This window comes from Maylandia zebra, linkage group LG18 (assembly GCF_041146795.1).
Source record: "Maylandia zebra isolate NMK-2024a linkage group LG18, Mzebra_GT3a, whole genome shotgun sequence".
NCBI lineage: Eukaryota > Metazoa > Chordata > Actinopteri > Cichliformes > Cichlidae > Maylandia > Maylandia zebra.
The window spans coordinates 21185917-21209466 of NC_135184.1; the positions used below are offsets into that span (position 1 = coordinate 21185917).

General features: G+C 43.8%; 2 protein-coding genes across 5 annotated transcripts in view; one reads left to right on the forward strand and one right to left on the reverse strand.

The window, feature by feature from the left end:
• Positions 1-1555: 1555 nt before the first annotated feature.
• On the forward strand, positions 1556-14517 carry wdr47a (WD repeat domain 47a). Its single transcript, XM_004542552.5, has 17 exons — positions 1556-1796; positions 2930-3099; positions 3457-3540; positions 3693-3777; positions 5178-5309; positions 5419-5595; positions 5682-6193; positions 6331-6448; positions 8130-8311; positions 9827-10072; positions 10166-10229; positions 10612-10769; positions 11139-11308; positions 11397-11567; positions 11668-11799; positions 11957-12175; positions 12940-14517. Exons 2-17 carry the CDS (start codon positions 2942-2944, stop codon positions 13080-13082), a joined length of 2751 nt encoding a protein of 916 aa, XP_004542609.1. The 5' UTR covers positions 1556-1796; positions 2930-2941; the 3' UTR covers positions 13083-14517.
• Positions 14518-14594: 77 nt separating this feature from the next.
• Positions 14595-23550, reverse strand: part of gpsm2 (G protein signaling modulator 2) — a 12377-nt gene continuing 3421 nt past the window's right edge. For 2 of the 4 annotated variants that reach the window (XM_004542548.2, XM_076877100.1), the window contains 14 exons: positions 23083-23431; positions 20556-20777; positions 20332-20467; positions 20078-20217; positions 19812-19935; positions 19581-19696; positions 19094-19249; positions 18886-18994; positions 18609-18738; positions 18440-18516; positions 18135-18323; positions 17852-18011; positions 17574-17764; positions 14595-15560 (listed from right to left, as the gene is read on the reverse strand). In XM_004542548.2, coding sequence (XP_004542605.1) covers positions 15384-15560; positions 17574-17764; positions 17852-18011; positions 18135-18323; positions 18440-18516; positions 18609-18738; positions 18886-18994; positions 19094-19249; positions 19581-19696; positions 19812-19935; positions 20078-20217; positions 20332-20467; positions 20556-20777; positions 23083-23147 — 1992 coding nt within the window. In that variant the 5' untranslated portion in view covers positions 23148-23431 and the 3' untranslated portion in view covers positions 14595-15383. Of the gene's footprint in view, positions 15561-17573; positions 17765-17851; positions 18012-18134; positions 18324-18439; positions 18517-18608; positions 18739-18885; positions 18995-19093; positions 19250-19580; positions 19697-19811; positions 19936-20077; positions 20218-20331; positions 20468-20555; positions 20778-21762; positions 23021-23082; positions 23432-23550 lie in introns of those variants that run through there. The other 2 variants (XM_004542550.5, XM_004542551.2) reach the window with 2 other exon arrangements.

The following is a 23550-nucleotide window of genomic DNA, read 5'->3' on the forward strand; positions in this document are numbered from 1 at the left end:
CCACCTCATGGTTTCTCCTGCATCTTTGAGGAGCTGAATAAGCTGCATTTATTATCTTAGCCAGCAGTAGCATGGAAACTATCAAAAAGCAAAAGTAGAGAAAAATCCTTCAGGATAGATAAAGAGAAAAGGAAATATCTGTGGCCAGCACCTGCAAATCCATTCTCTTTTTGGGGGATGTCTTGTTATAACTTTCATTTGCACCAAAGCAGGTGAAATTCACAATTCACAGCAGATTCATAATGGTTTATGCTTCCTAACTGGATAGATCGATATCTCTGAAGTATACCTGTCTTGATGCAGGGCCTTCCTGCAATATTTGTTGGACTTTGTATTTACAGCATGCAATAAAAGAAAGAAGAAGACCGACCAATCTTGCAGGACAACATACATTAAAGGTACAATACAGAGAATTAATAGTAATTATATACAGTAAAACGTGGAATCAGTCTTCTTCTTCTTCAACCTTTATGTTTGTGAACTTACCTGGAATCTGAATCAGTGAGGCTTTTTAACAGATAGACCTCAGAAAGTGAAAGTCAACAATATCAGATGTACTTTACCTTCCACCGGTTCCCCTAAGGTTCGTGTCTCCACTTTTATTTATTCTTTATACAAATGAGAGTCAGAACCTCGATCAGGACTGACATATAATCAAATTTGCAGACGACTCAGTGGTCATCTCTCTGCTTCATGATGCAGATCGTGACCCAGTTGTAGATGAATCTCAAGCATGGTGTGGACAGTCCCTTCTAAACATTTAATGTGTTTAAAATGAAGGAAATAGTTACTGATTTTAGATAAGTTGGAGAAGAGGTTGGAGCATATAGTTAAATTGTGTAGCAAAGTGGCAGGTACTGAAGCTAAATGATCCTGACCTCATGTACAGAGGGAGGGTGACCCTTAAGGCAGAATGGATTTGGGGTGATGGCACACATCCTTTGTTTCAGAGTATCAGCTGTTATCTTCAGGGAGGAGGCATTTTTTCCCTCGGTGCAGAAAAAAATCGATTTAAATTCTCATTTGTTCCTACGACTATTACGTTTTTTAATTATGTGATTTGTGGTTTTTTGGCTTTATACTTTATGTGTGTTATTTATGCTGCTGACTACAAATCAAATGTCCCCCTCGGGGATAATAAAGCTTGTCTTGATCTTGAAAGCCATCTCAACCTGCACTGCATGTCATGCATGTTGCACAAACAGACCACCAGAGGACCTCAAACACATCATCTTAATGCAGATGCTGTTAATTTCCGCCTTAACTGAAGTAATTAATTTAATTAATAGATTGATTTCTTTTTTTAAAATTATTATCTTTTTTTATAGATAGATACGTCCCGTATACTAAAGGGGTCACACATGGTTTATTTATTCTTTTTCCTTTAAATATGTGTCTTTACGTTCAAGAAGGTAACAATAAAAAAGCCTCACTGTATGCACACCTTCCCTTCACAAAATGCCATTATCTCTATAATACACTGTTTAATGCTGCTGATTGTGTGAAGTTTGGCTGTTTGCTGGGTGGGTGGATGGATGGATGGATGGATGGGTGGGTGGAGGCGGTGCCCCTGCAGGCAGCAGACAGGCAGGCAGGCTGGGCAACAAACAGACCGCAGAGAAACATCCAGCAAGGAGGGGACACCGTCAGAGACCAGGAGGAGGAGGGAGGGACCGACAGACACCGAAACAAACGGCGCTGACAATACCGCACCGGTACCGTCGTGACAGCGGCTGTGGGCAGCACGGAGCGGCGTTGAGGGCCAGCGTTTTCATCCCCTGTATGTTCAGAAACAGGTGAGGGTAATGGCAGCACGGCGGAGGGTTACTGTGGTCGGTGGGGACGCTGTCAGTGAGCACCCCGCCCGCCCAGCTAACTAGCGGATGATGCCTCTCTCCCCTCGGCCTGGCTGAAGCTAGTCAGCCAGTGAAATTAGTCAGCTTTGTATGAGCTCTGTCACTAACTAGCTGTTTGATGGTTTTGCCATAATCCGGAGGCTGGATCCAGGACCTATATAAAGCTAACAAGTAGCCTAAGCTTCTTATGCTGTTTGACTTGTGGCTTAGTGCCAGTGTTATTAGCTAGCCATCTCTCAGGCTAGCTTAGCGGTACTGCAGTGCGTGCGTGTGTTTGTGTGCCTGGCTGTGATTATCTGGAGTTTTATAAATGAAATCTCTCCGATCTCGACGACAGACAGCCATCAGTACACCAGAGGCTACATAGTATCACGACAGTCATATAACGTGCTGTTTTCTCCAGTGTAAACACAACCTCTGAGGCGGCACCTTAATGTTTTGACTTCAAACCTCTGTTTTGCCTGGCTTGTATGTTTTAGCGTGTTTAACACATTTACACAGACTGGCACACAATGACCTCTGTTTTTTTTTTTTTTTTTTTTTTTTTTTTGGAAGACTTAATGCAAACCTGTAATCTCAGTCTTAAAATCTACTTTTTACAAGCTTTTGCATTTGTTTTGCCTGCTAAAAAAAGGCCCTAAATTAGTTTCATGTTTCATCCTGAAGTCACGGTGCCTGGCGATGCATTAAAACTAATCCTACTATTTTATCCTCAGGAGGTGGACAGTGTTACCCAGAATCCAGTTAATATAATATCCAAAGCAGTGAGATTTGTTCTTTTCAAAGAGAATGAATCTTCTTCTTTTGCCTGCTCCCTTTAGCAGCTCCTCTTCCTCCATCTCATCCTGTCGCCACCATCCTCCTCTATCACGCCTACTCTGCATGTCCTCAGTTACTATATCCATGACTACACTACATCCTGTAGTTTTCCTCCTTTGTCCGATATAGCCACGATCCCTCCTCTGCATATGTCCAAACCATCTCAGCCTTGCCTCTAACTTTGTCCATGGTTTTCACTCCCAACATTTTTTTAATCATTTGTGTTTTGCTTTTTTTCATCCTGTAACTGGCAGCCCGTCGTCACAATGACAGCAGAGGAAACCATAAATGTGAAGGAGGTGGAGATCATCAAGGTGATCCTGGACTTTCTCAACTCCAGGAAGCTGCACATCAGCATGCTCGCTCTGGAGAAAGAGAGCGGCGTCATCAACGGGCTCTACTCAGACGACATGCTCTTCCTCAGGTAAGTGAACTCAGTGGTCACTCTGTACAGACTAGATACAGGTGTGTAAGAATTACTGTGAAGTAGGAGCAATGGGAAACTGTTCCAGTCAGTCCAGTAAGTTTAGTGTTTCTGATGGCATCTTCTATGGTGAGGATAGTGTAACACTGCACCTCCACACTGGATGTTTGAGTGCTGCTTTGGAAGTAAGCCAGTCTGCTGAATCTGAGTATTAAAATACATTTTAGTGGTTCACCAAATAGTGTCAAGTTTCTGTTATACGCTGTCATTTTGTTGTAGTAAACACAAGATATTCAAAAAACCCTTATGTTACCGTGAGTCTTCTCATTCATAGGTCACATAAATATTTTGTTTCAGGCAACTGGTCCTCGACGGGCAGTGGGATGAGGTCCTGCAGTTCATTCAGCCTCTGGAGTGCATGGACAAGTTTGACAGAAAAAGGTGAGGCTTCCTATTCTTTTATTGCAGCTTTTCACATATTCAGTTCATTTTACCTATTTGACACTTTGTCGCTGATAACTAAAACAAACAGGCGATGTAATGTTTTCCTAAGTGTATGTAAAAATAGTAAAAGGACTGAATTTTGCCACCAGGTTTCGTTACATCATCCTCAAGCAGAAGTTTCTGGAGGCTCTGTGTGTGAATAACGCCATGTCTGCAGAAGACGAGCCACAGCACGTAAGTCAGAAAACTAAAGACTGTCATCAAAACCTGCCAAACAAAACCTGAATTTCCAACCTTTATAGCAGTCACGTGTTGTTAGGCTGTGAACAAGGTGGGCCACTGTCAAGATAAAAACAGGTAAAAACTGTTTGTAATGTGTATTGTTTGAAAAGGAAACCGTGGAAGTCTGCTTAAAAGCTCTCTGCTTATAAGTGGGTGGGTTATGTGTGTGGGTCTGTGTTTAATGGTGGCAGCACTGACATTTAAGGAGTGACTGATGGCCACACTGCGGTCAGAGGTTATCTGGATTAAGCTCTTTATTTGCTCCTTTGATGAAGTTGTTTGCTGTTGTGGATAAAACACTTAACAAAGATCATCTGTCCACCTGTGACAGCTGATTATGACTGTTTTCTCCCTCCTTGTTCTGGATCGCGTACACCAGTAGGACAGCGTTAGGAACAAGGATCAGGAACACATACTTTATAGGCTAATGCTACGGTGGTACAGTGGTTAGCACTGTTGCCCCCCAGCAAGAACGTTCGGGGTTTGACTTCGCCGGCCGGGGGCTTTCTATGTGGCGTTTGCATGTTCTCCCTGTGGTTGTGTGGGTACCTCGGCTTCCTCCGACATCATGTTTGGTTAATAGGTCGTAGTTACAAATGAGAGCATGAATGGTGGTCTGTCTCGATGTGTTAACCCTGCGATGGACTGGCAGCCTGTCCAGTGAGTACCCCACGTTTTGCCCAGTGACAGCTGGATTGGGTAAAAGGAAAATAGATGGCTGGATTTCTTGGTAATAGATGGGTTATTACATGTACCAGACCAAAAGAGTCCAGACATATTTAACTTTCAGAGCCTTTTTAAATGTTTTGCAGAAATAATATGTACATAATAAAATATTCACATTGTCATAAACTCCCCTGCTGAGGCTATAAAAGATTCATATGAGAGATGATTCTAATTTCTCTGTTAGTCCTAATTGCTAATAATTTGAAGTCAGACACACACTATTTTGTATAATCAGACAACCAGACTTGCATGAAAACTCCATCTATCCTCTCAAATTAGACTAGCTGTGAGTCTGCTGTAACATGATGTAGTTGTGGATGCTGCCTGTGATGCTTTGTCGGAGCCATCGTGTCCTGTTAAACTGGATTAGCTCACACTTCTTTGGACATCTGTGCATATCGTGTACTAGTGAGCATGCTCACAGTTAATATTGTAGCTGGGGGTGTGTATTACTTGTGTAACGGGCCTGATTGTGTGCTGGTGGTGATTTTTCAGCGCGTGGCAGTGCGAGAGGGCAAAAACCAAAACAATAGTGTGCTCTTTGAGAGAAGATTGATTCTGTTTTTTAGAGGAATCGTCTCCTTGATCATCTGTTACATAAAAATATATATTTCATGTGTTTTCAGCTGGAGTTCACCATGCAGGAAGCTGTCAAATGCCTCCACGCCCTGGAGGAGTTCTGTCCGTCTAAAGACGACTACAGCAAGCTGTGTCTGCTCCTCACACTCCCTCGCCTCACAAATCATGCTGAGTTCAAGGCACGCAGTCTGCTGTTACAGAATAAGACTTGCATAATATCGAAGCAGCAGGAGGAAACTGTCTATGTATTTTCTTTTGTGTCTCATTTCTCTGTTGGCGTCCCCTCAGGACTGGAACCCGAGCACGGCCAGAGTTCAGTGTTTCGAGGAGGCCTGCACCATGGTGGCCGAGTTCATCCCCGCAGACAGGAAGCTGAGTGAGGCTGGATTCAAGGCCAGCAGGGATCGACTATTTCAGCTGCTTCTCAAGGGAGTCCTCTATGAGTGCTGTGTCGAGTTCTGCCAGGTGTGAAACGCTAAAATTTAACGTAAAGACTGCGGCCTGAGTGAGTTTGTGCCTCTAACCGGTCTTTCTCGGACGCTTATGTGCAGAGCAAAGCGACGGGCGAGGAGATCACAGAGAGCGAGGTCCTCCTGGGCGTCGACATGCTGTGCGGTAACGGCTGCGACGACCTGGACCTGTCGCTGCTCTCCTGGATGCAGAACCTCGCCCAGACCGTCTTCTCCTGCGCCTTCGAACAGAAGCAGCTCAACATCCACATAGACCGCTTGGTCAAGCCTGCTAAGACTGGCTACTCTGATCTCCTCACCCCGCTCATCAGCAAACTGTCGCCATACCCCTCCTCCCCCCTTCGCCGCCCGCAGTCCGCTGACACCTACATGTCGCGCTCCTTGAACCCAGCGCTGGACGGGCTGTCCTACGGGCTCTCCGGCCAGGATAAGCGAGCGAGCGCCGGGGAAATAGCGCCAGGTAAAGGGGTCTCTCCGATGTCCCACTCGTTTGCCAACTTTCACTACCCGGGAGCAGGAGGGCAGAGCTTGAGCAGGAGTCTCATGATGGAGAGCTCCGACTGCCACAGCATCTTTGAGGAATCCCCTGAAACGTAAGAGCTTAGATTTAGAGCTTAAACAGATTTCCTGTCTCTAAATCTTTTCCTAGAGATACAAAAAGGGAGCAAGATCCATTATTGATGTTGATTTATTTGATTGATTTTCTGGGGTTTGTGTTTTCTCGGTGAAGGTCGAGGACAGACACACCTGTGGATAAGATGATGGGCTCAGCTGGAGCCCAGAACACGCGTCCTGCCTCAGCTCCGGGCGAAGACGCTCCGTCAGCTGGTTCTGCTGACAGGAATGAGGTAAACATCAGCGACTTTTGCTTTTTGAACTGGTTAGGCCTGTTGCATGCGAACACATTTCCAAACAAGTGCTGTGTTTTACTAAGCTTCCCTAATTGTTTTCTTTCGTTAATGGGTGTTGCCTACAGTACCAGTTCCGATTAGTCTGTATTTGGTATTTTAGTCTTTCTTCACTTCTGATTGGCAGCCCAGGTTTTGTTATCTAGTGTGGATGAGAGTGCATTAAGGAAATCCTACATACACATTTGTATTATGCTTTCTAAAGTCATCACTAGCTATTTAAACATTAATAATATGCTCTGTAACGATTGCTTTGTGTAACCAATGAGGCTGGTGGATCCAGGTCATGATCCGGGGTCAGTGGGGACATGTGGCTCGAGAGCCTAGGAGCACAGCCACAAAAATGATTCATCAGTGCCCTCGTGTTGCCCGTAAACACATCGTGAACACAGTATCTGTGTCTGTCTGTCACATGGTTTCTATTCTGGGGCCTCTTGTGCAGCTCAGTGTGAAGCTGGTGCTTTCCTCTGCCTTCCCCGTCACCTTGGAGACACACAAAGAGGCCAGAAACAGAAGCAGACTTTGGGACCTCTGTGATCTCACAGTCACGTCCCTGCCCTCTCTTCCTCTCTGTTCTCTGTCCCTTTTCCAAGCTGGCGCGATGCCAGCGTCTCTGTCCTCCCCCCCAACACCCGGTAGGTCTGTTCCCATCAGATTGCGAGGACAGGAAGCAGAGGACAGAGGGGGGAAATGATCTGTCCTCAGCTCCCTGTCTGACCCCTCCTTCCTCCGCTGATACCTGAACTGGCGCGGAGCAGGGGTCACATGATCACACTTCTGCCTTTGAGCAGTGTTGAAGCTGCCTGGTGTGGCTTGGTTTGTGCAGCTTTTTCTTTTAAAGCGTTACATTAGAACAGTTTGCATTGTTTCTGCGTGAGTTTGGATGTCCACTGTAGAGATGCATTATGTTGAATATAATGGAAAGTACATGTCAAAAAAAGTAATTTGTTTTTGGCTGATATTTCGACCCGGTTACTAGTTTTTAAATCAAACTGCTCTCAACAAGTTTTGTGATTTCATTTTTTTCTTGAAAGTTTTTTTTTCTTTTACTCCTCAGCTGTTAAAGGCTGCTGGTGTATTATTGTCACCTTACTGGGCGGGGGGCGTAATCACCCAAGTTTGTGAATACGGTAACTCAAGGATGAGGCGACCTAGGATCTTCAGATTCATACCCTAGAATCTCAGTGACCTTTTCAGTCAGAGGTCATGATTTCTGGAGCGCATCGCTGCATAGTCTTCACAAATTCAGTGTACTTGAGAAGGCAGACATCTGTGACATCAGCTGATCTACAAAACTGTGCAATTCACAGTGAAACAATCTGAATGGAAATCTGATTTCACATTGAACTGAACCTTTAAAATGAATGAAGCAGTAGAAGAAAGTCACGGTTGATGAGTAGCTTCATCAAAGCCACCATCATCCTGTAAACTTCATTATGGTGATCCTCTGCGACGGCAGGCCGGGTCAGGTCTGGTGGAAACACATTTTGATTTCATGGTTAGTTGCAACACCATGTTTTACAGGTTATCCCTTCAATTGTGTGCAACATGATGCAGCTCAATAAAAAGAAAGGTATAAATAATGTGCTTCTAATATTAAATATTTATGCTTCATTCCCAGCTTCGTGACTCAACAGAGAAGTATGAGGAGTTTTATCGCCAGCGCCTCCGCGTGCAGCAGCACCTGGAGCAGAAGCAGCAGCAGAGGCAGATGTACCAGCAGATGTTGCTGGAGGGAGGGGTCCAGCAGGAGCCCCCGCCCAGCGACATGCAGCACAGCCTCACAGAGAAGTTCCTCAACAGGTACGAACGCAGCGAACGAAATGACTTAAATGCTCTTTGCAAGATGAGGAATGTGCGTTCTCTGTTTGCACATTCAGCCAGAGGTGTGGTTCACACAAAGAAACAAAAGCAGGCGCATAGACATGGACGGGTGGCGTCTACTTCAGCACTATAATCATGCTGTTTACAAGATCTTTTATTTGTTGAAGCTCATCCTTTCATTCACAAAAACTTTCTTATTCTAAAGTCCCGTCCTGCTTTTTTGTATCAAGTCAGCTGAGTCAGCTAAACTGCTGACTCAGCCTCCGCAGGTAACGGCCTGATTTTCAGGGCTTCCTGTTGGGTTTTTGGATATTCAGGCCAAGACTTCCTGTTTAGTCTGCCGGCCATTGTTTTCAAATGTGGATAAAGTGATAAAAGTTAATAAAGCAGATTCTCCATTAAGCATTAGTCAAGTTTGAATTTGAGCAAATGCAGTCTGCCTTTAGCTCGACTTTATGCCTGCACATGACCAAAACCTTCAAATGTTATCGGTCATTAGAGCCTAACAGATGATAAATGGAAACCAGAAAGCTTCCAATACTAAAAATTTTGCTTGCTTGCAGATTCTTCTTATTCATATACAGATATCTGTCTGTAGACTGCATAACCAAAGCATTTTAAAAACTGAATTCTTGTTATTTCTTGTTATATGCAGTTGATTTATTCATTTAATCTCATCCAGCAGCTATATATATAGCCCTGCAGATGTTTCACTGTAAACACGTGAAGGGTTGGGTTGTACCAACAGTGCAATGCAGTAGCTTAAACTGGGGAGAATGGACCAGATCCCCAAAATGAGACTTCATCTCACAGTTCGGGGAAATATGGTACAGACAGCTGTTCAGTCGTATGGCGCACTTGTCATGGTAGTTGTGGGACAGCTTGCTGAAGTGAAGCCTGCATGACATTGACCGTCGTATAACAGCAGAGGAGCAGCTGTCAGAAAAGGTTAACATATTAAGGCTCTTAAAAACGACGAGTCCCATGTGGATTCGCTTGCATGGCACACCCCCTCCTGTCTATACTGCACCATCTGCTCTAATCAGCTACAACATAACACATGGGACCACCACCTCATGTGTGTTTGTGTTGTACACAATATTAGACACAGTTTCCTCTCAAAACTGCAGTAGCATTATGTTATATGTATATTTTTACTGTATGTTCTCTAACCACAAAACCACTTCAGTTAGCTTCAGCTCAGTGATTAAAAATGAGGTGACAAAATAGTTTTTTGTTTTTTTTTCTTCTAGCGGGACAAAAGCTCTTTGATTTGCCCTCAGAGACATCCTCCCCATCCTCCCCATCCTCCCTCTCCCAGTCTACGTAGCACTCTCAATTATTCACAAGGCTAGCTGTGAATAATTACATTAATATTTGAGTTTTCCTTTGTAGTTCTAACCAGGCTGTCGGCCTGCAGGTACAAGTCTTTAGTAGAAAGAAGAAAACAAGTTGCCTCTTTGGAGACAGAACTCGTGTGTTTGGTTGTTGCAGGTCCATCCAGAAGCTGGAAGAGCTCAACGTGGGGATGGAGAATTTGGGAGAAGAGGTAAAATCTCTGACGCAGCAGTGTAATGGCAACGGGAACACGCCCGCCTCCGAGGACAATAACAACCCTCCGTCTGTAACCCCCGAGCAGAGCCGGACCCAAGGGGGAGGGGTGCTCAGCAGCACCCCGCAACGCACCGTAGGGGGTCGGCCTGTGCCGCCTCCAAATGAGTCCCCTGTCGCCACAATGAGGTTTGTGAGTTTGCTTTTGTTTGTTTTTGTTTTTTAAACCTGCTTGTTGAATTACTGGCCCCTGTTTTTTGTTTGTTTGTTTGTTTTTTACAGTGGGCAAAAACCAAAAGGAGGCCAACAAGGTGACTCTCCAGGCTCTTTATCCCGAATTAAAGAGGTAGGGACGGACACACACACACACACACACACACACACACACACACACGGTGACAGCAGAATGACAGCCGTCATTAGAAATAACAGTTATGACAGACCTGGTGTTAATAATCAGTTTCAGGTTGTTACTCAGGTGTTACCCTTAGTTTAGCTCTGACCTTGTGTGGTGTGATTTTAAAGTTCAGCACATTCTCTGTTGTTTACATTGTACTTTAAAATGATCCAGTGTAATGCTAATTTGGCTAAGCGGATTATAACAGTTTTATCTGAATGGCAGTGATGTCACAGCAGTATGCATGTCATAGGGTAGAGAAGATCAGATGAGATTACGGTGCTGTAATCTCATTGCTAATGTGTGTTTTTCGTATATGGCGTGTTTTCAGGGTGACAAACCAAAAAGCCTGTTTGTACCGGTGCATTCTTTGGAAGACACTCAGGCTATTCGAGCCGTTGCCTTTCACCCGTCTGGAGCGCTGTACGCTGTGGGCTCCAACTCCAAAACGTTACGCGTGTGCGCTTATCCAGAGACGCTCGACACGAGGTAACAAAAATCAAAAAAGTGAATGTTAAATGTTAACAGATGTTCTCTTTTCCATTTTTTTTTGTTTAGTATGATCCATCACATCTCTGTTAAAACCCATCTTTTTGTTTCTGATCCTTTAAAATATGAGTGAAAAGTAGACTTTTTAGTACCTTTTAATGACCACATAACAGCCAGCAACTAGATGTGCAATACACATTTTTCCCTAGCGATTGGTGGTTGCCATGTGGTCACTGATCTGTCAGTTAGCTTATAAACCTCTCTTCCATATTAGTTAAAGTTAGTGTGTAAATAGTTGGAAAGTTCAAACCAGTAACTGTTTATTTTCATCTCTGCATACAGTAGCTGACCACCTTTTCCTCTCCTCAGTGGTTCAAGTCCAACAAAGCAGCCGGTGGTTCGCTTTAAGAGGAACAAACACCACAAAGGGTCCATCTACTGTGTGGCCTGGAGCCACTGTGGGCAGCTGCTGGCTACAGGCTCCAATGACAAATATGTCAAAGTGCTGCCTTTCAGCGCAGAAACGTGCAACGCCACAGGTAAGTGTCCTCAGCGTGAATGTGTGGTGGTCGTCCCGTTTGTGGCATTGCCAGTGTTCTCATTTTTGTTTATTTTTGTGCATCCTAGGCCCAGACCTGGAGTTTAGTATGCATGACGGTACCATAAGAGACCTGGCCTTCATGGAGGGGCCTGAAAGTGGAGGAGCCATCTTGATCAGTGCCGGGGCCGGAGACTGTAACATCTACACCACAGACTGCCAGAGAGGACAGGGTCTGCACGCCCTCAGTGGACATACAGGTAACTGCTCCATCCCTCCATCTGTCCAGCACAAATCAAAGTGGAAGTCAGAGAGAGTAAGGATGATGCTGAAAGTGGACAATGTGTAATCTCTCTTCAGGACACATCCTGTCTCTGTACACGTGGGGAGGCTGGATGATCGCTTCCGGCTCTCAAGATAAGACGGTGCGTTTCTGGGACCTCAGAGTGCCCAGCTGTGTGCGGGTAGTGGGAACTGCTTTCCATGGCTCAGGTTTGGCTCGCATCATGTGTTTCACCTCTTAATATAGCAAGTGTTTGGGAATTGTGAGCCAAGATACCAGAAATAGTAAATGTTATCATTGGTTCTGTTGTTCTCGATTTGAAAATAATGACAGTTCATACAACTACACCCCTTCTTTACTACACAGGGAGTCCTGTTGCCTCAGTCGCAGTTGATCCTAGTGGCCGTCTCCTAGCAACAGGACAGGAAGATAGCGCATGCATGCTGTATGACATCAGAGGAGGACGCATCGTCCAGGTGTACCGGCCGCACACCAGTGACGTTCGGTCCGTTAGGTTTTCCCCTGGAGCGCACTACCTGCTCACTGGTTCCTATGACACAAAGGTTGTGGTCACCAACCTCCAAGGTATGTCTACCTTCAGAGCGCATGCAGTGGTTGCATCTGGATATGATGTGGTATAGCTACAATAGTTAAAACATCTGTAACAGCACTTAATTCAATAGAATCACTTCAAACAAAGTTTAAAAATGTTTCATTAAAAAGCCACTCTTGTTTGATCACTAACATCTGGGGAAAAAAACAATCTTTTGAGTCTTAATAATCAGAAGTAATTGTAATAATAATAATTATAATGATGATGATAAGTATGCCTGTTTTATAGAAGGTTTCCCCACCTCCTTAAATAAAATATAAATTAAAAGGATGATTGTGAGATTGGCTCCAGGTCTGCCACTAGAGGGGACTGAGTTACATCATAGGTGCATCACATTTGGACGTGTCCAAGTTTTAACCATTGAGCTGTAGATTCGAGGTGAAGTTGGAAGAATTTGGAGGTAATACTCCTTTATCATTATTCCATTCATTTTGTGCAATGTCCCAACATTAAACAACCCAGAGCAGGATGCTACCACCAGCATGTTTGACAGCTGGTACAGTGTTCTTAGGGTTGAACGCCTCCAAATATACTGCACCTCTTGTCACTGTGGCCAAATAACAATCTTTGTCTCGTGTGACGGTAAAGAGGTTGGTTTGTCCATGTGGGCAGCTAGTTAAGATGTCGCAGATCCTTTAACACCACATATTAAAAGATTTAAGAGTGTATGTATATATTTGAGGCCACATGTCAGCGCGTGTCTGATGGTTTTCTGCCTCCTCCTCCGTCTCTCTAGGTGACCTGACCAAACAGCTGCCTCTGACCGTGGTGGGAGAACACGGTGACAAAGTGATCCAGTGCCGATGGCACACACAAGACCTGTCCTTCCTCTCATCCTCTGCTGATCGCACTGTCACACTTTGGACACACAATCCATAACACACACACACACTTGTATGCGCACACACACACACACACACACACACACACACACACACACACATACACACAGAGCCAGTTGTTTCTATCTGACACATTCCCCTAAAATATTACTGCTCCTCTGCATTGTAAACACTGACCCACCCTTACACACACACACACACACACACACACACACACACACACACACTCATAGGTACACAAACTGGTGAACAAGCCTTTCCCTCCTGTCTGTAGTAAAGCAAATGGGACTCACACCTGGGACACATCAAAAGCACACTTGTTGCATGTTCTCCTTTCTTGATCACCACACTGAGGAGTAAAACTGCAGGATTCTTCGTCGTTCTTCGTCCTGTAATTCGCCCTGCGTTTTTGCTCTCTGCTCACACCAATCAGTTGCTGCATGTCCTTTTTCCTAAAGGGATGAGTAGGAGAGACAGGACAGGAGTGCTTTGTTCATGATGGTGCCTTCCTTGAGTTCTCAGTTTCCATAACAAAAAACAAAAAATCAAAAAATGGTCCTTTTTTTAATATCAAATTTTGTTAAGTCATTTTGAGAATCATACATTCCTCTTTTTGCATATCATTATTTTTTACAGCTGGTGAGACGCTGCTATTGTTTAAGAAAGACAAAAATTTGATGTAAAATGTAGTTTTTCCAGTGTTTCAGTGGTGAGCTTTTCCTCTCGGGAGGCCGAATCTATGGAAGTCAGGCTATCTCGTGCTTCCCCGTGGGGTGTCTAACATTACTGTATGCACTGTATTACTGCAGCTCCAACTGTGTAAACGAGCTAGTGTGTTTAAATTTAAAATCAGTGTTTGTTTTTTTGTTTTCTTTCTTTTTTTTTTGCGCTGAAGCTGTTCTGGTGTCTTTGCAGTGGCTTGCTCGTTACTATGTTAGTATCAAAGGGAAGTACAGCATGTGATTATTGGTTGGGCGCCCTTGCATACAGTTTGGATTTGGCTGTGTTCAAAAGCTTTGGCTTGTCTACTGCTGTGTGTGTGTAATGTCAGTAGATGGCAGTCTTTTCCCCAAACAAGGGTCTGACCGTATGCACAATGGATTCTGGATGGACGCACGGGTGTTTTGATATTTATTTAGAACCAGTGTTTGGGGCATATGCATATTATTTTATTTTTTATTTTAACCTGCGCACTTTGTCCTTTTAACATCGTCTTCTAATATTGACTTACTTGCAGAGATGCATATTTAAGTTTATATGTTAATGTATAGTATATATTATTTTAACAATGAAGGCCAAACTAATACGTACATAGATGTATTTATTTCAGTTGTGTTTATGTATGTACAGTTAGTTTGTTTTTGAAATGCTAGTGGCTCTTGTATTAAGCCTTGTTTTTAAAAGTGACAGATGAGTTCAAGCTAACTGAAGTCTGACTGCTGGTACTTTCAATAAAGTGTCTTTTACACAAACTCTGCATTTTGTGTTTTGCTTTTCTTCTTTGGATTAAATACTTGATGCTGAACATTTTCAAATAAGTCACGATGGCTACATGAACAGACATGTTTTATTCCTCTGAACTCATAGTATTTAGTACAAAAGGATAAGAGACACGGACTGTACATGGGTTAAATCCATACTTTATCAGTTTGCTCATAGTAGCTTTTGTAAGTGCCTCCTGTGCGACTTCAGGAACTTAACTCAAACAAAAACCTCATACAAACAGACACACACTCTTCTCAATGAGATTCATAAAGCACCATGGTCACTTTTTCATGAAAAGTTTCCACAGAAATCAGAACAGATCACACCTTCAAACATTTACATTTTACTTGCAACATGGCACAACTCAGAAACTCCATGAAATCACATCAAACAGACACGCACAAGACACGCACACTGCCATGTATGCCACATCTGTAAAGGGCTGTAATACATGAAAAGAGTGATTTAAAACACCACTATGAGTATACCTCTACTACTTCATAGCAGTGGGACGGCAGTTCATGGGACAAGAACAATAAATACAAACATACCTGCAGTGGTGTATTTAAAAATACACAGGGTGAAGTGAGAGTATGCAGCAGTACAGAATTATTAAAAACAATTATTAAAAAAACACTTTTGTCCCTGATGCTACTCTGAGTTCATCTTTGTACAAGCTGTGTGAAAAGTCCTTGTTAATCTGAGTTCCCCCGCCCCCCCATACTGTCAACTGCATACAGTGCTGATAATGCTATGTGTTGTCCTAAAGGACAAGGAAGTGATCACTGGTCCATCACGATACTGTCCACACCTTCATTAAACAAAAGACCTCACAGTCCCTTTAGTGCTTTGTTTAGTTGGAGCTTGGCCTAGATGCAGCGTTTGCAGCAGAAGGCAGGGTGACGCGTTGTTCGTCCATTCGTTTGGCCTGCGACCGCATGATGAGGCTGAAGAAGTCCTCATCTGGTACGGTGGGCCCTCGGACTGGAGGAGGGGGAGGAGCACACCGCTGGTCATCCAAACGGGAGCCCTGGAAGGAATACGGTGAAAGCAAAGAGTATGACTTTGATGTCTGAGTAACAGGATGTTTATAATCTTGTTTCTAACTTTTTTCTTTGTAATATACTTTGCTCCTTTGTGCAGCTGATCTCTTGCAAGGTAATAAGAATCCTGCCTCCTGACCTCTGGCTACAACAAACAGACATCACTCTTCTACTTATGTTACACCGGCTTCCTGTTACCTTCAGCATCCACTTCAAAAACATCATTCTTGTATAGGATGGATTCCACTGTTGGGACTCTTTAACTACACAATTATTTTAAATAGGAGCTAAAATATTTCTGTTTATACCGGTGTTTGAATATCAAGTGTGCCCACCCAGCACTATATACAGTGGGGCAAAAAAGTATTTAGTCAGCCACCGATTGTGCAAGTTCCCCCACTTAAAATGATGACAGAGGTCAGTAATTTGCACCAGAGGTACACTTCAACTGTGAGAGACAGAATGTGAAAAAAAAATCCATGAATCCACATGGTAGGATTTGTAAAGAATTTATTCGTAAATCAGGGTGGAAAATAAGTATTTGGTCAATAACAAAAATACAACTCAATACTTTGTAACATAACCTTTGTTGGCAATAACAGAGGTCAAACGTTTACTATAGGTCTTTACCAGGTTTGCACACACAGTAGCTGGTATTTTGGCCCATTCCTCCATGCAGATCTTCTCGAGAGCAGTGATGTTTTGGGGCTGTCACCGAGCAACACGGACTTTCAACTCCCGCCACAGATTTTCTATGGGGTTGAGGTCTGGAGACTGGCTAGGCCACTCCAGGACTTTCAAATGCTTCTTACGGAGCCACTCCTTTGTTGCCCGGGCGGTGTGTTTTGGATCATTGTCATGTTGGAAGACACAGCCTCGTTTCATCTTCAAAGTTCTCACTGATGGAAGGAGGTTTTGGCTCACAATCTCACGATACATGGCCCCATTCATTCTGTCCTTAACACGGATCAGTCGTCCTGTCCCCTTGGCAGAAAAACAGCCCCATAGCATGATGTTTCCACCCCCATGCTTCACAGTAGGTATGGTGTTCTTGGGATGCAACTCAGTATTCGTCTTCCTCCAAACACGACGAGTTGAGTTTATACCAAAAAGTTCTACTTTGGTTTCATCTGACCACATGACATTCTCCCAATCCTCTGCTGTATCATCCATGTGCTCTCTGGCAAACTTCAGACGGGCCTGGACATGCACTGGCTTCAGCACCAGAACACGTCTGGCACTGCGGGATTTGATTCCCTGCCGTTGTAGTGTGTTACTGATGGTGACCTTTGTTACTTTGGTCCCAGCTCTCTGCAGGTCATTCACCAGGTCCCCCCGTGTGGTTCTGGGATCTTTGCTCACCGTTCTCATGATCATTTTGACCCCACGGGATGAGATCTTGCGTGGAGCCCCAGATCGAGGGAGATTATCAGTGGTCTTGTATGTCTTCCATTTTCTGATGATTGCTCCCACAGTTGATTTTTTCACACCAAGCTGCTTGCCTATTGTAGATTCACTCTTCCCAGTCTGGTGCAGGTCTACAATACTTTTCCTGGTGTCCTTCGAAAGCTCTTTGGTCTTGGCCATGGCGGAGTTTGGAGTCTGACTGTTTGAGGCTGTGGACAGGTGTCTTTTATACAGATGATGAGTTCAAACAGGTGCCATTCATACAGGTAACGAGTGGGGGACAGAACAGCTTCTTACAGAAGACGTTACAGGTCTGTGAGAGCCAGAGATTTTCCTTGTTTGAGGTGACCAAATACTTATTTTCCACCCTAATTTACGAATAAATTCTTTACAAATCCTACCATGTGAATTCATGGATTTTTTTTTCACATTCTGTCTCTCACAGTTGAAGTGTACCTCTGGTGCAAATTACTGACCTCTGTCATCATTTTAGGTGGGGGAACTTGCACAATCGGTGGCTGACTAAATACTTTTTTGCCCCACTGTAAATGTGTATTAGCAAACTATTCAGTAAACTATGCTTTTTCTGTTACCTGGCACTTGACAAGCATATCAAAGAAGTCATCATCAGGCTCAGCGCTGTCAGCGTTGGCCATCAGGTGGCTGAGCACGGCCTGGTTGCTGTTTTGGTTGAGCCTGAGTCCTGGCAGGCTCCCCCCTGCTGCTGATGACTCCTCTAAGCGCCTGCCCTGAGCGCCTGACACATTGGCAGACTCTGACATGGCTACAAATGAAAATAAATAAGTACGCAAATTATAAATTATTTTAACAGTGGTTATATTTTTTGTGTGGGTGGATTGCATGGACCTACATTTCCTGATGGTCCTGGGAGGTGACTCTGGGCCGCTGTTTAGCGATAACCTGCTGCCTCGGTCCTGTATCGAACATCGCTGGTCATCCATGCGGTTGCTCTGGAATCGGCTCAGCAGGTCAAAGAAACCGTCGTCTCCGAGCATGTCGGGGCTGAGTCGCTGGAAAACAAAAACAAACAACTTGAAAAAAATAAATAAAAATAAAACAGCAAAAGTTGTTTGATCTTGAATACATGAGTGCTCTCTGAGTGATCTTCAAATGAATGCCCCAGGTCTGCGTACTTTTTGTGGTCCCTGTGCAGGTGGCTGACTGGTATCCAGGGTATTGCTGGTGTCCTGGAGGACCTTACTGGAGCCACCAGACTTGCACTTCTTCCCTCGCAGACGACCAACAAAGAAGAGCTTGGAGGAGCTCTTAGCCAGCGAGGGTTTGGACTGTTTGGTCAAGATGTCGCTGTTCCACTTTTGACCCTTCAGCACAGAAATGGATCACAATCATCACAAGTTCAATAGCAAAGGGTGATGTAACAAGAAGCCCTTCTTGTAGATGAGGTGTGAGCAGAGCACTACAGTGGAGCAGTTCTTACATTTACTTTGTCTGGAGTAAGCTTCACCAGCTCCAGGTTCTCCATGCTATGTCGTTTGCTCATCCTGGGCCTGGCTCCTGTAAAACAATAACAATGTTACGTAATCTACACATTCAAAGCATCTGAAATATTATAGCAAGGGGCATAGGGAAGGTCACACAGTTTTTACCGTGCAGGCTGTAGTCGATATCCTTATTTTCGGAAACAGTGGAGGTATTTGTGCTGTAGCTCAAACCCAAAAGTGTCTGGAGATCAGATACATTCATACGAGCTGTCAGCTCCCCGCTTCTGTCTCCAGTCTGAAAACAACAACAACAACAAAAAAACAGAAGGAACAAACCAACTTTTAATTTTACTGCTGAAGGATTTCTGTATCTGTTCTTAACAAGTTTGCTTTGAGTACTTCTGAAATGCTTTGCTGTGAAGATAGTATGAGCAGTGCATACCTCTCTGCAGATCTCCAGGTGTTTCTCAGCAAAGTGCATGGCTTGGTCATGGTTTCCCAGTGCAGTGTAGGCATTTCCAAGACTCCAGCACGCACGGCCCTCACCAATCCTACAGAATGAAACCATACATAAGCAAATACTATTTAACTGTGGCATACTGTAGTTACGTCAAAAGAAGCATCATAAAACCTTGTGTTTGCATCTGTACCTGTCATTGAGGTCTTGAGCTATGATGAGATGTTTGAGGTGATAGTCTATGGCTCTCTCATAGTCCTGCAGAAGTGTGTAGGTGTTGCCGAGACTGTAGCAGGCCTGAGCTTCCACAGCTCGGTCCTTTAACTGCCTCGCCAACTGCAGTGTCTTCCTAACAAGCAATCAGACAAGATGCTTCAAACAATGCACACTGGCTTTATGTTTTCTTCATACAATACAGGCCTGCTTTCCCAGAAGGAGCTCATAGGAACATAATATAATGCATAAATACAATGATAGAATTTTAGATATTGCCACTATTGTATAAGGAAAAGAGTCTAAAAATGTTACAGTTATTTGATAATTCAATTTCCTCTTTTTTGGGGGAGACAATCATGGTGACAATGTAGGATCAAGTGATTAAGGATCCAGTCACACATGCCTAGAGACCAAATGCGGCCAACAACAACAAACATTAATACACATATGTAGGTGTGGCTTACTTGTAATGTTCAGCTGCCACTTCAAATTCCCCCAAAAAGATATACGCATTCCCCAAGTTGCAGCAAGCCCGCCTCTCTGCTGATCGATCCCCAAACTCCTTAGCAATGAGCAAACGCTGAAACAGAAACACTGAATTTTAACATTGTATTTAAAAAGGCGTAATAAGTAACTTACTAAAAGAAAACATCATCATGGATGCTTGTGAACTCCTTACCAAAAGACACCCTCACCTGTTCATGAGAAGCTACAGCTTTGCGAAAGTTTCCCAGCAGGTAGTGTGTGTTGCCAAGGTTGCCATAAGTTCGACCCTGAGCAGCTCGATCTCCAAGCTCCTTCACTATCGCCAAGTTTGCCCTGACAATGCATATGCAATCAAACGGTCAGCCAGCAGCTCACTTTGTAATACACTGGATACTTGACACAACAGTCAAAGTAACAGAACTTGTTATTTCTAATGTTAAATGACTCTGATTAAATCACACGCTCTCCTTCTTACTCATAGTACTCTGCTGCTTTCCTCAGTGCCATCATGACATCTTCTGGGAAATCTCCGGGCTCAGCTCCGCTCCAGCAGATACTTTTGCCTTTGGCATGGTACACATTCCCAAAATTATAGAGTGCCCTCGCTTGCCCCACCTAACCGGAAACACGAGTGGTGAAGATCACTTTCTTCTGAAACTCTCAAATACATGAATACAAATATCTGACTTTTATTCTTTATTGCTTATTTTCTCGAATACGTTGCCTCACCTTGTCATTCATGTCTCTGGCTATGTCCAAGTGCCTCTGACAGCAAACCACAGCCTCATCGAACCGACCCAGCACCTTCAATGTGTTGCCGAGGTTACCGCTGGCTTTGGCCTCTCCGACCAGGTCGCCAATTGTCCTGAACAAGACACGTCACGCTGTTAATAAATAAACATTGTGCTGCACTCAGCAGGGCCTTTTACAGAGCTGTTTCTCATGTGTCCAACCTCGTCAAGGTGAGATCGTGCCGGTGGAACTCCAAGGCCTTGGCATAGTCTTGCAGGTGGAAGTAGGCATTTCCAAGCTGGCTGTAGATGGCACTGAGCACCTGGAGGTCCTCTGTGCCCACTTGGATGGCAGCTTCAAAAAAGGAGACGCCTGCTTTGTAGTCACCCACCTTACAGAGGCGCTCACCCTCCAGCGCCAGCTCCAGGCAGGACACCTCCATCCTAAAGAAGAGAGGAGCACAGTCTGGACTTCTCTTCTTCAAAAACATAAACTCTAAAATCTCCTCGTCCTCTAATCGACAGCCAAATGGCTCCGTCCACGACTGAAAAACAAAACGTCCTTCGAAGCAAAGGCTTTCAGCAAGTAGGAATGTTTAGCCACTTCCTTCCATCTACAGAAAACAATAGAGCGTGTTTATTATAGTAGATCTCACATCCTTTTGACCTACCCCAGAAAGCAAAACAGGTTCCTTTTCCAATCAGCTGAACCAAAACTGAACCTTTGATATTCAGTATTTGTAATGTTTGCTGCTGTTGCTTTAGAACTTTAAACACCTTATAACCGATCATTTAAAAGATCTTTGCTGGCAAAGATTAAAAAAAACATCTTAAATTTCCTAAAATATTGCTTGTGAAAGCAAAATGTTTGATTCCCAGCAACCAACACTGGACATCTGTATACTTCTTCAAAAGAAATAAAATCAAAACACCCAATAAATTTGTTTTTGAAGTACAGCAAATACATGAATGTCTGTAACAAACACTCATGGGGTTTAAATGTTTTAAGCCAGATGAAAAGAGTGTCAGTCAGTGGCTGTGAAGGCAAATTTAGTGGCATATTTGTGCTTAGCAAAAACTGTCAGATAAACCAACTTTGTTTTTCAGGAAACTGTACTGTTAGTGACATAATGGCTTAACAAAAAAATCTATTCAGTTTGTATAACAAGATTTCCTCCTGTAACCACCCTATGGTTATCTGAAAGCTCGCAAAAACAGACCCAGAAATGACGCAAAAACACCAAACAGCTTGTCTCACCATCCAGCTAGGCTATAATTTGAGAACAAAGGCAAACATAGTGTAAGAACAATAAAGTTCAATAGAGCTCAGCGCAGCGGCCTTAGGCCTTATATTAAAGAGCTTACTTTGTGTTTACTGCCACGTTAACACTATCATTTAACACTCTAGCTGAGGCAAATGCTAGCCTACCTGCTGGCTTTTTGTGTCTTACAACAACAGCAGCAGCACATGGAACATCTGAGAGGCATCTACTGAGGTATCCACTGGAAAAACCTCCAGGCTGCAGCTCCTTCTCTTTCTCCGAAGCATGGAGAGATTACCTTAGACCAACTTCGAGTTGAAAAGATTTTTTTTCTCTTTTAAATACAAAAATGCCCTAAAAACTAAACTGCATTCGTCCTAGGTAATATCAAAACCATAATTCATCTGACGTCACAGAGATAATTTAGCATCACGCACTGGAAAACCTTCAAGGAGACGCGTGTGATGTTGTCACAGCATTAACTTCCAATGCCTGCCAGCAAGGAAACTGCTCTATCAGCGTTTTCTCGGCTAATCTGCTTGTCTTTCGTCCAAGCCCCGCTCTCCTGGTGACCTGGTCACCTGAGATTACGGCTGTAGAGTATGCACCTGAGAGATTACAAAGCCGGTGAGTGCTGTACAGATTGATTAGATCTGTCAGACAAACAGAGTCTGTAGCGACGTGTAATGGAATTAGGGATGCACTGATGAACGGGTGAAATTCTGCGCTGATACCAGTGTTTAAAATAACTATTTCACCACTACCAAGTAAAAATGTTTATTTTGTTTTTGATATCTATTCCCCTTTATGTTCCAAGCACACAAATAATTCATTATGACAAATAAAATCTGTATCTGCACAATGTCTTATTTGCTGATTAGCCAATGGCAGTCAAACAAAGCTGTTTGTTCGATATATATTTGTGCACCTCTAGGTGGAATAAATTTACTGATGTCAACAATCTAGCCAGTATTGTAAAAATAATCCACCCTCTTACCAAACACACGCCTAAGCTATCTAAATAAAATGGACACGCATGTGGACATAAACACAGGGAGCAATGATGAATATTTCAGGGCTTGTTTAAATATTGAAGCTGGCGGGCGCAGGTCTTTATGTGGTTGGCAGGTCACATCTGCTACCCGAGTGCTTTACCTGGCAATGTAAGGACAGCTGCAAGATGCTCCCCCCTTTTTTTTTTAAAGAAAACTTACCTGCCTTAGTCAACAAAGTCCCAGACCACAGTGTGAAATGATTCCTCCAGTCTATCATTAAACTTTAGCTTCAATACTAAACATAGCGTCACTTCTTCAACTGGGTACGTGAAACATCTTACATTACAAATATTTCAATGACTATAAATAGCATTGCTCCTCTTAGGCATCAACAAAACACTTCACCAACACTCCATCTGAAACTAGAGACTGGGAAAGCAATCACACTTTCTACACTCTAACTACACTTTAGTGAAAAGACAAATGTCCTACCTGTAGCGGACGTGAAAGGACTGTTCCTCAGCACGCTTGCTAACCACTGAGCCACCTGTATCCATTGAAGTGCATAATATGAGGGAAAATCCCAGTTTCGTTCCCGAAAAAATGGTTGCGTTTAGCACCAAGACTCTGAGAGGAAAAAAAAAAAACTAAAAAACTCTTCGGTGAACCGAATGGTCACCCAATGTGTTCGAGTCTGCAGCAGTCCCTCTGCTGAATGTTGACAGGGGAAGGTAAACCCACGACTGTTAAAGCTGCAGAATCCTGAGCGTCAGTCCACACAGCTGCTTTCGTGTAATGTGTGTTTTGCGTCACTGGCCCTCAATCGCTTGTTAGCGGCCCTCTGTGAAGAGAACACAAGGTGCTGCATGTGAAGCCTCTTTCTGGCTGCACGGTGCCATGGCAACACCAACCAAACAGCAGCGTGAACAAGCGGGGTAAGCAAGAAGCGGGAGAGTGGGG